Source organism: Vipera ursinii (assembly GCF_947247035.1).
Source record: "Vipera ursinii genome assembly, chromosome: 1".
NCBI lineage: Eukaryota > Metazoa > Chordata > Lepidosauria > Squamata > Viperidae > Vipera > Vipera ursinii.
Window position 1 is genome coordinate 216925467 of NC_139512.1, and position 17654 is coordinate 216943120.

The 17654-nt window shown below is 38.2% G+C and overlaps 1 protein-coding gene across 1 annotated transcript in view; it reads right to left on the reverse strand.

Annotated features, from left to right (window-relative positions):
- The window catches only part of KCNF1 (potassium voltage-gated channel modifier subfamily F member 1), a gene marked incomplete at its 5' end in the record, with an annotated part of 35996 nt that extends 20670 nt beyond the window's left edge, over positions 1-15326 (reverse strand). The window contains one exon of the mRNA XM_083354199.1: positions 13748-15326. Coding sequence (XP_083210325.1) covers positions 13863-15326 — 1464 coding nt within the window. The 3' untranslated portion in view covers positions 13748-13862. The remainder of the gene's footprint in view (positions 1-13747) is intronic.
- Positions 15327-17654: the final 2328 nt, after the last annotated feature.

A 17654-nucleotide genomic window follows, 5' to 3' on the forward strand; every position in this document is an offset into this window, starting at 1 on the left:
ACAGCGGACTTAATTGAAGCAGATAACCATGGAAGATACGTTATGATAGAGTTGCTGTTAGAAGGTAAAAAGACGCTTTTAGTTGGATTGTATGCTCCTAATCAACAACAAGCTGATTTTTTTAGTTTACTTCACACAAAGCTTACTCAGTTGGATTACAAATCGTTTATTTTTATGGGGGACTGGAATGGTGTTTTGGATGTACAGATGGACAAGGCTGGTTCTTTTAAGCGCGTTCCGAGTCATGCTAGACTGCCTAAATCCTTTTTTGAAATGAAGGATGATTTGGAACTGCGAGATATTTAGCGTGACATACATCTGCATGAAAAGGACTATACTTTTTTTTCTGACAGACATCAATCTTTTTCCAGGATCAATTTTATTTTGCTGACTAATGACTTTTTTTCTAGGATTAAGAAGGTAAAGATATGTGCAAGAACTATTTCTGATCATAGCCCAGTCTGGTTAGAGATTAATAAGGAGAATAGAGATAGGTGCTCGTGGCGTGTAAATGAGAATTTGTTCAGAAACCAGAGAAATGTGGAAGAATGTAAACAGCGGATGAAGGATTTTTTTGAAATTAATATGAATAAGGATACTTCTATGGACATGGTTTGGGATGCTAGCAAGGCCTATATGAGAGGGATGTTGATATATATGAATAATAAACACAGACGTACTTTGGGAGCCAGAAGGAAAGAATTGGAGAATGAAATTAAGGAAAAAGAAAAGGCTTTGATTTTGAATCCAGCGGATGTGAAGACTAAGGAGGTTATTAAGCTATTAAGAGGACAATTTGATAAGCTAATGGCTGACCAAGTGGCAACCAATTTGCGGTTTGCCAGGCATAACACCTTTTGCAATGCTAATAAGCCAGGTAGATGGCTAGCTTACAGATTGAGGAAAAAGCAAAGGGCTTCTAATATAGATAAAATTGAGCATAAGGGAAGGGTTGTGTTTCAACAGGATCTTATTAAGGAAGCCTTTGTGGATTTTTATTCTAAATTATATGCTAAGGAGAAGATTAATGAAAAGGACATTGATGTATATTTGGAGAATGCTAGCATCCCGGTTCTTACGCAAGCACAAAAAGATGGGATTAATCAATTGATAACAGAAGAAGACATTCTTATAGCAATTAAGGAATTGAAGGTGGACAAAGCACCAGGTACGGATGGTTTGACTGCGGCTTATTACAAAAATTTACAATTAGAGATGATAAAACCGTTAAAAGAACTGTTCCAGAAAATTCAGAGGGGGGGAAAGGTGCCTCCGTCTTGGAAAACTGCTTTTATTTCTTTGATTCCGAAGGAAGACCAAGATGCTACTCAAGTTAAAAATTATAGACCGATATCACTTTTAAATACAGACTATAAGATATTTGCTAAGGTGTTGGCTAATAGACTGATGAGGGTTCTGCAACAGGTGATTCATGGGGACCAAACGGGGTTTATTAGTGGTAGGCAAATGAAAAATAATGTGAGGCATATAGTTGATGTGTTAGAGTTTTTGGAGAGGAACAACCAGATCCCTGCGGCGCTAATTTTTTTAGATGCTGAAAAAGCTTTTGATCAATTGAATTGGCAATTTTTGATGAAAGTTCTAGATAAAATGAATTTTTGGGAAAATTTTCTGCAACCAATTAGGGCATTATATCAAAAACAAACTGCCCGAATAATAGTTAATAATAGCCTGACAGAAGCATGTAATATTGAGAAGGGCACAAGGCAAGGGTGTCCGTTATCCCCCTTGTTATTTGTGTTAACATTGGAGATATTATTGGTTAAAATACGGAATTCGAAAAAAATTAAGGGTATACAAATTAGAGATCAGGATTATAGATTGAGAGCGTTCGCAGATGATCTGGTTGTTACAGTGACCCAGCCGGAGAACTCTGTTGTGGACCTGATGGAGATAATAATACAATATGGGAAGGTTTCTGGATTTAAAGTTAATATACAAAAAACTAAAATTCTGGCCAAAAATATGACAGCTTCGCAAAAGGCTCTTTTAGAAGGACTAACTGGATTTGAGATTGTTAAAAGGGTCAAATATTTGGGGGTGCTTCTGTCGCCCTCTAATACAAAGTTATATAAAAATAACTATGAAAAATTATGGGGGAAAATTCAAAAAGAAATGGAGAGTTGGGAAAAATTGCAACTGTCTTTGTTGGGGCGAATCGCAGCAGTGAAAATGAATGTCCTGCCTAAATTTTTATTTTTATTTCAAATGATACCGGTTCTTAAGAAAGATTCTAATCTGGAGGAATGGCAGCGAGGTATCAATAAATTTGTTTGGGCAGGGAAAAGGCCACGAGTTAAACTTAAGATTATGCAGGATACTCGTGAAAGAGGTGGTCTTAAAATGCCCAATCTTAAATTATATTATGAAGCTGCTGCGTTAGCAGGAATAAGTGATTGGATTAATTTGACACAAGAGAGATTATTAAATCTTGAGGGCCATGACTTGTTGTTTGGCTGGCATGCATATTTGTTGTATGATAAGAAGGTAGATAATGTGTTTAGAGTGCATATTTTAAGACAGGCATTGTTGAGAGTTTGGAGGAAGTATAGACATAAGTTAGACTGTAAGATACCATTGTGGGCAATCCCAAAACACGCAATAGAAAATATAAATGTTGGTTTTAAACATGATGTGACTACGTATAAAGAGATTTTAAGCTTGGAAAGAAATGTCTGGTGTCTGAAACCATACAGCCTCTTGCGAGATGAGAAGATTGTCCAAACTTGGTTTCAATATATTCAGCTACGGGCCAGGTGGAAAGAAGATCAGAAAATTGGTTTTACAATGACTGATGAAAATCTGATAAAGCAAATTAGAAATCAGGGTCCAGCACATATTAAACGGATATATCTTGCATTGATAGAAATTGACTCAGAAACAGAACTTGTTAAAGATTGTATGATTAAATGGGCCCAAAATATCCAAGAAGTTATTACAATGGACACGTGGGAAAGGATTTGGGTGAGGAACGTAAAATTTACACAAGCTCAAAATTTAAGAGAGAACTTTTATAAAATGTTTTACAGATGGCATTTAGATCCTAAAAAGCTTGCAAGTATGTATCTGAATTATCAGCCTAAATGATGGAGGTGCGGTGACGAAGATGCAACATATTTTCACATATGGTGGACTTGTAAAAAGGTTAAGGCTTTTTGGATAAAAATTTGGTGGAATATGCAGAAGATTTTTAAGCAAAGGATAAAGTTTTGTCCGCAACTTTTTTTGTTGGGAATAATTACAGATGCTACAGTTGTGGACACTAAGTTGATGCTGAATTTAATTACGGTAGCAAGACTCTTAATAGGTCAGTATTGGAAGAAGGAGGAACTGCCGACTATAGAAGAATGGACTTTAAAGGTTTCTGACCTGGCAGAGATGGCAAAGATATCGGCTTATTTGAAAGATCACTCGCAAGAACGTTATATTATGGAGTGGAGAAAATGGATTGAGTATATCCAGAACAAATATGGGACTAAAATGTTTCATGTAGCATTTGAATAAGTCTTCCTTTCTTTTCTCTTTTTTTCTCTCTTTTTTTAAAATATTTTATATTAATAGTGTTTGTAGTTATCCTATATGAGCTAGAGAGTGATAGATTTTAGAGTTTATGGTTGTTAGCATATGGATGTTTATGATTATTCTTTTTGTTTTTTATACCTTGTACTTAGCTCTGGGAAGTCGGGGGGGGGAGGGGGGAGGGGTAGGGAGGGAGGGATAGGGGAGGGGTAGGGGGGATTGTTAAAGATAAAATGTATGATAAAACTTTTCAATTAAAAAAAATAAAGAAAGATTTCTCCATGATTTCAGACAGAGGTACTTTGAATGTCATCAGTTGCATTGATAGAAGAAAAACAATCTTTGCTATCAAGCTGTGTATATTAATAAACCAGCAAGCTCCAAAGCCTATTTAATGCCATTTTTAATTAGAAAATTTAATGAAATAGAAATCTTTCATTAAGAAAATAAGTGACTTAATGATCTAACTTTAGTGTCTTTCAAAGCACTTTGAAGCATAATCATTCCCTGGGGACAGTGCTGGGGACAGTGCTATAGCTTTCATTATATTTTTCAAAGGATTTCTTGTGCTAGTTTAAAAAGTAATAGCCAAAAAAAATCACTAATAGGGATATACTGTATAGGCAGCTCTGCAGGAGCTCTGCCACAAACAGGGTCTGTGTCTGTCTAGGCTGCATAGTTCCAACAGTGGGCATTTTGAAAGTTTGCAAGCAGACTACAAGAGCACAGTAGCTAAAGTTTAGGGCAAGCTGCCTTTGAAGATGGACTAGCAGGCAGTGATAGTTTCATTCTCCATGGATTTGTCTGCTTCTTAAAACTCTACATTTATCACTATCGTCCAATCAAGAATAAAGGGCAGAATGAGTAATCTCTCCCAAGAATGAACAAAACAAGTTCTTGAGATGTATGCCAGTGGGCGAAAGAGACATAGATACACATACTTTCCTTAAGGATCTGTACAATATTCAGGCTGTTCATCTGTCATTCTCCTCTGTCCATCACACAAAGAGTGTTTTGCCAGCAGTAATTTGCACTCTACTCTGGAGCATGTGTGAGATGTTGTTGTACCACTTGGATTGTATTGAGGTGTAGCAATGATGTGATCAAGTATGAGAATGCTTTTCTGATATCTGCATTATTTATATACCGGTATTCTTCTTTTATTGTTGCTATTATTCCAAATGGTGATGTAATATGTTTAGATATGGAAGGAAATCTCAGAATTATTATTTTGAACTGTCTTAGTTTCTGACACTGTTGCAGTATTTGAACTGAATCTATGTTCCAGGTAACTCTCGGTAGTAGTTGTTGGATAATGACAGAGTCAGATAATTTTTAAAGAATACTATTTATATACAGGGGTAGGCAACCTTGGCTCTTTTATGACTCGTGGACTTCAACTCCTAGAATTCCTGGGAGTTGAAGTCCACGAGTCATAAAAGAGCCAAGGTTTGCCTACCCCTGACATATATGTTCAAACAATTAGACAGAAAGTGTTACTGAATAGCACCATTTACATGTGTGAGAGAAAAGGAGAAAGTTCATTGAGAATAGACATGATCAGCTTTTCCCACAAAAAATAGCTAAAAAAGTTTACTTCCCCAATGTAGGACATAAATGTCATGCATAAGAGGAAACAGACAAATTCAAAAAAGATTCAGTTAGTTTGAAAAACAACCCAAAATTCTTTGGTAAAATATTTAAAATCTTACGAAGTAAATTCTTCCAGACACTGTATAGGTTTGCACTGTGCACTAAGCCATCAATCTCATGGCCAGAAATTGTAATTATACTGTAATCTATAAATAGCAGTGATAAGACAATATTATTGTCTATGCTCAAATAAATTTGGATTCAAGTCTTCAAAAACTTGAGCAAAACTGAGGCCAAGATCCCAGAAATCTCTGTGTGTAACTTATTAATAAAAATAAAGATATATTCCTGACTAAATTAAAAATTCTATTTCTTACATCCTTTTAAAAGTTTGGAAATAATATGGTTGGAGGATTCTTTTATCATTCTGGAAAATACGGTTTTCTCTAATCGAAACTAGTTAGACAAATGTTGTAGGTAATGAGAATGTGTCTTCATGCACTCACCTCCTGAAAATATAAGAAAGCTAGTATATAGTAGCATTCTTTCCATAGCTGAGGCTATGGAAAGGCAGACAGAAATGGCAAAATGAAAATCAGTTCTCATACAATATGTTCCCTACTAATGCTGTTCTTTCATCTTGCTCACTGTGGGAATGAAGTGGAAGAATCACCTTGCTTACAATGCTTGGGAAATTGAAAGCTTTAAAATCTTGAAGACTTCCTCATCCTGGAAGCCTGCCACTCTTCATAAGCTGCCTTTTTTAGTCAACAGCTGAACAAATTTTCACGGTGAAACCCTATCTGTTTTTCACTTGTTGACAGTAGAAGAATGGGAGAGAAGCGAGTATGGAAAATGGCATCTAGGAGTGATGAATATGCTTGTAAGGTAAACCTCACTTTTTGCACTGGGGAATTAGCTTTTCTTACCCTATACAAATAGCTACTTGGCAAAACCCTGGAGACTGAAAAGCCATTGGTTGATTGGTTGGCATAACTCTCCTGGAAAAAAAAAGATCTCCTTTTGCAGCTGATTGGCTGTGTGCTGCAAGCTTACGATGACCAGAAGTAGACATAAAGAAGCTCCATTGGCAGGAGATGTTGTGGTTTGTTCCCATACCAGCTAAGAAAGCCATCAACAGGTTCATCTGTAGAACATAGTGATGTCATTAGAACATGGCCCATCTTTTGGCACTTTCATGTACCAATGAATTCTATTGAGCCAGCTCATTGGTCCATGTCTTTCCTATTGTGATTAGCAACATTTCTCTGGTCTCTCAGGCACAGATATTTCTCAACCCTCCTAGCTAGAGTCTATCTAAACTCCAGATGCCAAGGATGAAGCCTTGAGATTTGCTGAAAGCACAGCATGCTCTTTACCACTGAGCTACAGCACCAGCTGCCATATGGAGATCAGTGAATATTTTTTTAATGATAGTTGTACTACAGTGGCAGATGTCATATAATCTTGCTCCCAGGCATTATGATAATGATGAATGACTTTACATCATCATCATCATCATCATCATCATCATCATCATCATCATAATAATAATAATAATAATAATAATAATAATTTAATTTTTATACCGCCCTTCTCCCGAAGGACTCAGGGCGGTGTACAGGGCAATACAATAAAATACAATATATAAAAGTTAAAAAATATTAAATACTACAGCCCAATTCAATAAGTTAATACAATAGCGTTAAAATACCCCTAAACCCATCACACCAGGCCAGCTTGTTCAAATAAATATGTTTTTAGGTCACATCGGAAGGAGCGAAGGTCGGGAGCCATCCGGAGCTCCACCGGTAAACGGTTCCAAAGGTCTGGCGCGCCCACAGAGAATGCCCTCCCCCTGGGGGCCGCCAGATTGGAAGACAAAACCTCTGGTCCTGGTGACCGACCCAGATTGGATCCTGCAACATTATCCTGGGATACGTATAGTCACCTTCATTCATGAATGACTTTTTTCAGATGTCTGAGAATTTGATTTTGAATGTCATGGTAGGGGGCTCAAGTCTCAAAATAAAGTGGGCTCAAAATAAAATATACCTGATTTCACTTTATTAAAATTACATATAAAATTTACTAACGTTAAAATTGAATTTATTTGATAAGATCATTGCATTGCATTGCATTGCATTGCATTGCATTGCATTGCATTGCATTGCATTGCATTGCATTGCATTGCGTTGCGTTGCGTTGCATTGCATTGCATTCGACTGGATTGGATTGACTGTCTCCTTGCATTAAATTATTTCCCTTGCATTCACATTCACATTTACGCTTTGGTGATTATGTTTTTATATTTTGAAGAGTTCAGTATGACAATTTTCATAAGCCACATTTGGTCCAGATTTCACCCCATGCTTTGCTTCGTGGACAAGATTCTGATCAGGATGAAGCACAGAGTTGTTTTTCAGGAAAACTATGTTCATCATGTTATCCAGAGGAAGGATGATAGCTCCCAGCTTGGGGATTACAGCCCTGGATTCAGTTCCTCAGCAGATCTGATGACCATATGCAGGTATCTCAACTTGTAACCTCAATTTTTTTAAAAAAACAAAACTTTAGGTCTTTTTGCTCTGTTGATTTTACCTCCTATGTCTCACTTTGTCTAATGTAACTTGACTGCTGTAGATCTTTTCTTATCCTTACTTGTTTTGACTGGATCTTGTTAGAGCTACTGTATGAGCTTCCTCTATATGTTTGTTCTATGTGTTTCAAATTCAGGGACCTTGGAGTCCTAGTGGACAGTCAATTAAATATGAGCCAGCAATGTGTGGCAGCAGCCAAAATAAGCTAATACAATTCTTGGTGATATAAATAGAGGCATAGAATCAAAATCACACAAAGTATTAGTAACGCTTTATCAATCCTTTGTAAGATCACACCTGGAATACTGCATCCAGTTTTGGTCACCACACCACAACAAAAAAGATGTTGAGACTTTAGAAAATTGTGCAAAGAAGAGCAACTAAGATGATTAAAGGCCTGGAGACTAAAACATATGAAGAATGGTTGCAGGATTTGGGTTTGGCTAGTCTAGAGAAAAGAAAGAGGTGACATGATAGCAGTATTCCAGTATTTGAGGGGCTGCCACAAAGAAAAGGGGGTCAACTTATTTTCCAAAGCGCCAGAAGGCAAAACAAGAAATAATGGGTAGAAACCAATCAAGGAGAGAAGCAACCTGGAATTAAGGAGAAACTTCCTAATAGTGAGGACAATTAACCAGTGGAACAGCTTTGCCTTCATCACTGGAGGTTTTTAAGAAAAGACTGGACAAAAACCTGTCTGAAATGGATCTCTTACTTGAGCAGGGGATTGGATTAGAAGACCTCCAAGATCCCTTCCAGATCTATTCTGATTGATTGATTGACTGATTGATTGAAATGCTCACTGATCGGGAAAGTAGCATAGCTGAACAGCTTTGCAATCAAACTGACTTTAACATAATTAAGAGATGCTTCTAAGATGCATGAATAGGACATTAGGTTGTCCAAACATTTTGAGAGACCACAAGTGTCTACCTTCCTGCTATAGACTTCATCATTTCATCCACATGCTATTGAATAACTATGCTAATTTAACACTGTGAGGATGAAAGCCTAACCTGTCTACAAAATGCAGTTACCAGTTTCAGCATGAATCCTGAACCCAACAATGAATATTTATATTTGATCTTAAAAATGTATGTGTTGCCTTTCACGGAAAGGTTTTTCAGTTGGTTTAGAAAGCATATTATATTATGGTTTCTTAAACCAAAACAGTAAAATTGAACAAATATGAAAGATTCCATTTTATTATGCACGATGCAGATTCATGGCTGTCCTACCATACAGTAATTACCACTTACCCTGGGGGCAATCTTCCCCCCAGAAAGCTGCATTGCTGAAGCCAAACTGACATTGTACCATGTTTACCAGAGAAGGCAATCTAGGATCCAAGCAATTATCCAATACAGCCTGCCGTGAAATCAGTTCTGTGGAGGCTCCATCAGATAATATAACATGCATAAGATTGCATGTTTCATTTTCCTTGTAAATATCTTAGTGTAATATTACTAGCAGAGCACTGCTCTTCTCCCACACAAATTCTGAATTCATCTTCATTTTAAAGATTTCCATAAAAATGTCACCCTGATTGCTTTAAGTACATTGTAAAGCATTAGTATTTTCAAATGAAAGAATACAAATGGAAGGGGTCAGATGAAGAGCATGTTCCTCTTACAGTGAGAACAGATATGGAAATCAGAACGGTGAAAAGAAACAGCGGCATGTGAAGGAAGATTGTACTCCTCTTTACTGACGTGAGATAGTTCCATAATGAACTTCCTAAAGTGGGACTCCTTAATGTTGCTTTTTCATAACGCTTCTGCAAGCAGAGAAGCTGACTCTGTGGCACTGAACTGATTTCAGTGTTTTGGAGAAAAATAAACTTCCCTTGCAAATTTATGGAGTGCCACAGATCACCAGGTTGAAGTCCATGGCATCACCTCAAGAAGTACCAAGGAGACCTTGTCTTCATCTCCCCACCCCACCCCCCATCATCTCCTCTCATCTTCTGGAGAAATGAAAATGCTGCTGGATGCAATGGTAGCAGACAACTTCCCTTTTAAAACAGTAAGAGATAGAAAATAGCTGGAGAAAGGTGATGATGGAGAAAAAAATGCAAGTGGAAACCAAACACCATGAATGGAAAGAAGAGAGACAGAGTGGAAAAAGCAAGCCAGGAAAAGAGCTGAGAGGGAAGAAAATGGAGGGGGAGGATTTGAAGGTGGAATAGTCCACTGTATGTTGTAGACTCCTGAGCAAGCTTTTTGCTTAGAGTCCTCGAGGCCAGTAGCACCAGTGAAATTGTTGAAAAATGGGTAGAACAAGTCCACCCTTCCAGCGTTCCAGGTTCTGCCTGGACAGTTGATCTCACCTAGGTTTAGGCAAACAAGCCATAGGAACTGTAAGTGATCAGGAGAGGGAGCCAAAAAAATACATGAAAAATATCCCAGATCTCATAAACTGCTATGCAAAAAGCCTAAGATCTTCCAAGATCTCTGCCACTTTGAATCTTGATTTATGTTAGTGCATTTTGTCTAATTGGGGGATGTTGCAGGGTCCTGTCACTCACATGTACCATGCAGCTATCTCTTGATTCAGTCCAGAGTTAATGTTTATGCAAGATGGTAGAGCTGTTGTCCACAAGACCTACAGCAGGTGGAGAAACTGGGCAGAGGGGAAAAAGTACCGTATCAGCCCTGTTCCAACATGTTTGGATTGCAGAAATAGGGATTTGAGGATCTGTTTCCAGTCATTTCACATTATATTTAAACAGCAGTCCTGGCTAGATTGTTTGCTGGTGTAGCAATCTCTTTTACCCGTGAATCTTCTCCCATTAATATACCTGAAAGAAGGGAGTTGAAGCATTTGTCTCACTGGGCTACAGTTGACTGTTGTTTTTACAAAATAGAGAAAGGAAGAGCTACAGAAAATTTAGAGAGGCATTTGGGGAGTAACTCTTTCTCCCAAGACTTGAAATGGAAGAAGAGGGCTCTGGTCATCAATCAATATGATTAACTGTATTGAATCAATGTTTTTATAAATTTATAAAATCATAAAATCAGCGGCTTGTTCTTTCAAATACAATGAGATCTCAGTAAGTGCTGTATCTCTTGAACTCCTCATTCTTTGGAGAAATAAAAAAGTGCGGGACGCTCAAGATCCCTGTTCCCAAGAAAAACTATAAGCTGTCATTTATGTTCCAACAGCCTAATGAATACTTCAAGGCAAGGTTGTTTGATGATAAATTTGCATCTTATGTTTCCTCTAGTGATGGACCAATTCAATCCTCTATTCCATAGGATCAATTCCATCCTTTATCCCACAGTGACAATCCTCTAAGATAAACTGGAGTGAGATAGAGTGACTGGTCCCAAAATCACCCAGTGAACTCCCCAGCTGAAGGTGGACTTGAATTTGGGCCAACTTAGTCAAAATCCAAGGAAGATTTTATGAATAACCAAGATAAGGCAGCAGCTACCTCAGACTGCTAGTCAGCTAGGAATGGCGGACTTGACTTTCTTGGCTTTCAAATCTGGATGTAAATTTGAAAAGTAAATATTTAATTGATACTCTATCAATGTCAGTTCTGTGCACAACAAATGGAGAAGGGAGCAAAAAGAGGAAAGGTGCCCCTTGGGCAGGCACACAGCCTCGTTTAGTGTAATGACCTTGGGAGATTAGGGAAAGAGATGCTGTCTAGTGAATGGTCAGGTACCGTAAGAGACAACATAGCCCACAGCTGTACAGTGGGCAGAGCAAAAAGCGCAGGAGACCTTCCTTTAGTTATTGGACTGAAAAGGTGATAGCAGGAGAATTTTACTCTCAGGCATGCCGTTTTCTCTTAATAAAGCTTCACAATAAAGTAGAATTAAATTATCTGATCATGTTTTCGGTCTGGTTTACCTGATAAGGCTGACAGCTGTTGTTGTGGTGGTGGTGGTGAAGAGGTTTCTAGATTTTTGTGGAGATGAATTTGGGCTGAGTTGTGGAGTCATAGATCTGCCCATGATCTAGTTTTGAAGCTATTTTCTATCATTTATTTTATTTTAGAAGAACCCTGTACTTTCTTAATGTGTTTCTGGAGTGGCAGAATGTATGTGTTGCTTCTTACTCAGATCTCTAACTAAAGAATTAATTAGTTTTATTAAAAGGAATCATTGCCCCATGAATTTAATGCTAAATGAGAGCAGTTGTGCTAAAGGCTGCAGTAATGATTGGTTGGCAACTTTATTTAGCACTTGCATTTTGGCATTTGGAGAATTCCAAATCCTTTTACTTATAATTTACTTTACATCCTTATCCTCATCCAAAAGAATCTATTTCCTGTTGTTGAGTTAGTGGTAAATTGTTTGTTTCCAAATGTAACAACCCTGAGACTATGATTCAAAATCCCTCTTGGCCACGAGTCTAAAGTTTTATGTCCTTTGCTGAATCACTGCTTCTGCCTCCATTGATATTATGGGATGGTTATCAGGCTAGAAAAAGAGGGAGAAACTTCTATGCAACTTTATTTGTTCTTAACGCAATAAATTAAAATCAAGTTTTTTTTAAAAAAATGAGGGGTTTAAATATTTCCTCAAGCCCTTTTCCACTTGCCCCCCAAATAGCATGCCATCTTATTGAGATCTTCCAAGTAATAGAAGAAAGTAGAAGCACGAGGATTAATTTTAAAAATTACCCTCCAATTTGATGGATCAGAACTGAACATAAGAGAACAAGTACAATGGCAGAGGACATTTGCCTTCCTCTTATTACACCTGGCAAAAGAGTGTTACAAAATTAAAAGATCGTCATCATTTTTTATTTGTCTCGGCTATCCAGCATTGGGCAATGTGACTGAGCTTCTTGGAAAACAAATCTACAGTCTTCACATAAGAAAATGATCCAAGTCAGTCTCATCACATGACTTGTAAAAATGAATGGTGCTGGTGAGTGAAATATATGTTTTCAAACTCAAACTCCAGTTCCAATAAATTTCATTGCAACTGTAGCCATTCTTTATACCAGAAGACACGATTATTATTATTATTTACAGAGTGTGATCTGGCTTAAATCTACCTGTTTATGGTATCCATTCTGATATTCCCAGAACTTCAGGTACTTAGTTCTTTTCTGCCACTCTTAAAATGTAAATTATCACTTTTGGATTGAATAATTGCACTATGAAATTCTAAGCAAAAAGCAACCCCATCCAGAAATAAATGGCTCTGGCCATTTAAAAAACCCCGTAGTTTTATAAGATGTTTTGCTTGACTATATTTGCTAGATCCATAGATATCACTTTGTAAATTCTCCATGCTATACCCATCCTTCAGAACATAGGCTGCATGAGAGATTTATCCTCTTGCTAAGAAATCAAATGCTGTATTACTAGAAATTGCACAAACATCTTACCACTATAAATAAAATACATGCTGTTGTGACAAGTTTTTCTTTGATCACTTTTATTTCTCCTTTTTTACAAGACTGAAGACAAATGAATGTCAGTATTACTTATAAAAGGGTTAAAGGCTTAGTGTAAAGTTTTAAAGCATGGAACTTTCCTACAAGGAACTGAATGAAATCATAACAAGAAAAACATATCCACTGAAGATCCTGTTATTTGGCATAAATATCATTTTATTATAGTACCTTCAGGAGCAATCTTTTTTCTTTGCTAAAAAGGGAAGTTTTGAATCACCAAATCTTACAGGTTTTTAAAAACACATTTCCCAGAGTATTACATATTCAAATGGATTTCACTTGTAAAAATCTTAAGATTGCATTGTGCTAAACATACTAAGGTTTCAGAAATGTTGAAATGACTTTTCTATCAAGCAACTCAGAGACATCTTTGACCAGCTCTATACAGATGTATTTTTGCTTTTATTATTATTATGCAGAACATCTTTTGTGATTTTATAAGGTTGCATAAGCAATCATGAAACATTAACTCGCCAAGAGACTCACAGATCTTTAGTTTTATTTATCTTTTTGGCTGCTGAAGTGGCAGTTTGGGTCAGCACACTTGGCTATACATTCTCTGCCCTCTTCAGTTTCCCTAATCCATGACTTACCAAAAGAAAGTGGAGACACTGTGACATTTGTGTGTTTTAAGCCTGTGCAAAACATCTGACCTCAAAAGAGTCCTTTCTATTTCTCTTTTATTCCAGACTTCTGAATGGAGGCAGACTACTTGCAACTCTGAAACCTGGTTCGGTAATAGTTATCATCTGACAGGAGGTGAATGAAAGTGTCACTATAGGAGAATTTCTGGTGTCTGCTCCATCGGGAATGTTCATTTCCATTCCCCAGAAGGTGCTCTGGCTTATCATGGGAACCGCTGCCTTTCTGGTCCCCTGCATTGAGCTCCATCAGTTCCAACTCATGCTTGGCAGCTGTCTCTAGCACTCTCTGCTTGTTGTAGTATCGCACAAAGTTGTTAATGATGGGGTGGATGGGCAAGGCAATGGCTATGACCCCACAAAGAAAACTGATAGCAGCATTGAGTTTCCCCAGAATTGTCTTTGGGTAGATGTCTCCATAACCCACGGTGGTCATGGTGATGATTGCCCACCAAAAGGACTGAGGGATGCTCTTAAACAATGTTTCAGGATGACTTTGCTCCACTGTGTAACCCAGAGCAGAAAACACAAAGATCCCAACTGCTAGATACATCAGGAGAAGCCCCAGTTCCTTAAAGCTCCTCTTAAGAGCATAGGTCAGTGTCTGTAGACCTGAGGAGTGGCGTGCCAGTTTGAAAATTCTGGCCACCCTCATGATCCGAAGTGCTTGGACAGCTTGCTGTACATTGGTTAATTCCATCAATTTGGTGCCCAAATGGGTCAGGATGAGGCTGATGTAGAAAGGAAGGATTGCAAAAATGTCAATGATGTTCATGAAAGAAAGAGCAAAGTGCAACTTATTGGGAGAAGAGATGAGTCTGAGGACATACTCAAGAGTAAACCAGACAATACAAGCTGTTTCAATCTTATCCAGAACTGGGTGCTCTATGGATTTACCTTCAGAGTCCAGCACCTGCAGTTCTGGGATGGTTCCCACACACATCACTACAGACGAGGTCAGGATGAGTAGAAAAGATGTGACGGCTACAACCCGAGCCGGGTAGGATGATTCAGGTTTCTCCAGGAATTTCCAGATGCATTTTTTGCACTTGGTCCAGCTGTTTTCGGAGGAGTCCATTCCCAAGTCGTCCAAGATCAACTGGACCCGACGGGCAATCTCTTCAAGTTCTTCCTTTTTTTCACTCAGGTGTGCTTTGCAACAGTCATCCAGGAATTTCAGATCCACTTTCCAAAATTCCATTTCATTTTTGAAGCAGATGGGACAGATGCCTTTCTTCATGTGAACTTCCCCAAAATCATAAACCTCGATGATGCATTTGAAAGCATCTGGATCTCTGTCAAAGTAAAACTCTCGTTTCCCAGGATCGTAGTCATCACAAAGTGAGAAAATGGTATCGTATCCTCCTGATAAACAGTTCACAAGTTCTGCTAGCCTTGTGTTGGGATACTGGTTCAGGTGGTCCCCATATAGCACCTGCCTTACGCCTCCAACATTAACAATAATCTCCATCTCTTCACTGTTTTCTGACCTGTCGCTGTCCAGCTCTTGCAAACTAACATTCTCGCTCATTTTTTAAATTATTATTTTCTTGCAGCTGTGTTTCCAATAGCTTCTTCCCTTGGACAAACCTTGGGTAATTTTGCAAAAAGCCAACACTCGCTATGTCTTAGCCAATCTGAACTACAACGACTTTCAGCAGGGCTAGGAAAGGGGACCCAGGTCTATCTGTCAGTTGCGAAGCCTTGTGAAGTGTGGAACAAGCTTCCGTAAAGAGACAAATCATCTGGCTGCTTCTGAGTCAGAGCACATTTATTCGAAATGTCCTGACAAATTTCAACGCAGAGAAAGAAATGCTTAAGGAAACTCACCCAGCGCTGGGAAATTGCTCTGTCTTTTTCCAAAGTGGCACGGATTCCCCATCAGAAGCAGATCATCCCTAGAGAAAAGGCTGTAGCACAAAAAGTACCCACACAGGACAGCTCTGGCAGTGGGAGAGGAAAACAACCTTAAGTTCCACTGGGAGTTTTTGCGATCTCGTGGCTTCCCAGCTTCCAAGGGAAAAATCTTTTGCATTCCTTTTGTAATGAAGGACTTGGGGTGTTTTTCACCATCTGCTCCAGGCAAGGTCTAGCAAGGTGCCAAGGAGAAAGTTGTGCTTGTTTTCCCTCTGCTGTTTTTAAGCACAATAGGAATTCCAGGCTGACGTCAAATGCTTTCGAAAGTCTACCCTCTTCTGGTGGAATGAAGCAAGAGCATGATTAAGTGCTGCAAATGAAAAGCATAGACAGCAGAGTCGTCTTCTTCGTGATCTCTTCTTTCAAGATGTGGGTGACATCTGGACAGACTGAAGGGTCTTTTTTTTATTGAAAAGTTTTAAAATACAATTTTCCTTTAAGAATCCCCCCTTCCCCCTCCCTCCTCCCCCCTCCCTACCTCCCCCCCTCCCCCCTCCCCCCCGACTTCCCAGAGCTAAATACAAGGTATATATATAAAAAGCAATCATAAACAATCATATACTAACAATTATAAACTCTAAAATCCGTCACTCTCTAGCTTATATAGGATAAAACAAGCCTTAATAATATTGAATATGTATAAAAAGAAACTAAGATAAGAAAAAAAAACAAAAGAAGACTTATTCAAATGCTACATAAAACTTCTTAACCCTATACTTGTTCTGGATAAATTCAATCCATTTTCTCCATTCCATAATATAGCGTTCTTGCGAATGATCTTTCAAATAGGCCGAGATCTTCGCCATCTCTGCCAGGTCGGAAACCTTTAAAGTCCACTCCTCTATGGTCGGCAGTTCCTCTTTCTTCCAATATTGGCCTATCAAAAGTCTTGCCGCCGTAATTAAGTTCAACATCAACTTAATGTCCACAACTGTAGCGTCTGCAATTATTCCCAACAAAAAAAGTTGCGGACAAAACTTTATCCTCTGTTTAAAAATCTTCTGCATATTCCACCAGACTTTTATCCAAAAAGCCTTAACCTTCTTACATGTCCACCATATGTGAAAATATGTTGCATCTTCATCACCACACCTCCAACATTTAGGCTGATAATTCGGATACATACTTGCAAGCTTTTTAGGATCTAAATGCCATCTATAAAACATTTTATAAAAGTTCTCTCTTAGATTTTGAGCTTGAGTAAATTTTACGTTCCTCACCCAAATCTTTTCCCACGTGTCCATTGTGATAACTTCCTGGATGTTTTGGGCCCATTTTATCATACAATCCTTAACAAGCTCTGTTTCTGAGTCAATCTCTATCAATGCAAGATATATCCGTTTAATATGTGCTGGTCCCTGATTCCTAATTTGCTTTATCAAATTTTCATCAGTCATTGTAAATCCATTTTTCTGGTCTTCTTTCCACCTGGCCCGTAACTGAGTATATTGAAACCAATTTTGAACAACCTTCTCTTCTCGCAAGAGGCTATATGATTTCAAACACCAAACATTTCTTTCCAAACTGAGAATCTCCTTGTACGTAGTCAGATCATGTTTGAAGCCAGCATGTATATTTTCTATTGCGTGTTTTGGAATTGCCCACAATGGTATCTTGCAACTTAACTTATGTCTATACTTCTTCCAAACTCTCAGCAATGCCTGTCTTAAAATATGCACCCTAAACACGTTGTCTACCTTCTTATCATACAACAAATATGCATGCCAGCCAAACAACAAATCGTGGCCCTCAAGATTTAATAACCTCCCTTGTGTCAAATTAATCCAGTCACTTATTCCTACTAATGCAGCAGCTTCATAATATAATTTAAAATTAGGCAATTTAAGGCCACCTCTCTCACGAGTATCCTGCATAATCTTAAGTTTAACTCGTGGTTTTTTCCCTGCCCACACAAATTTATTGATACCTCGCTGCCATTCCT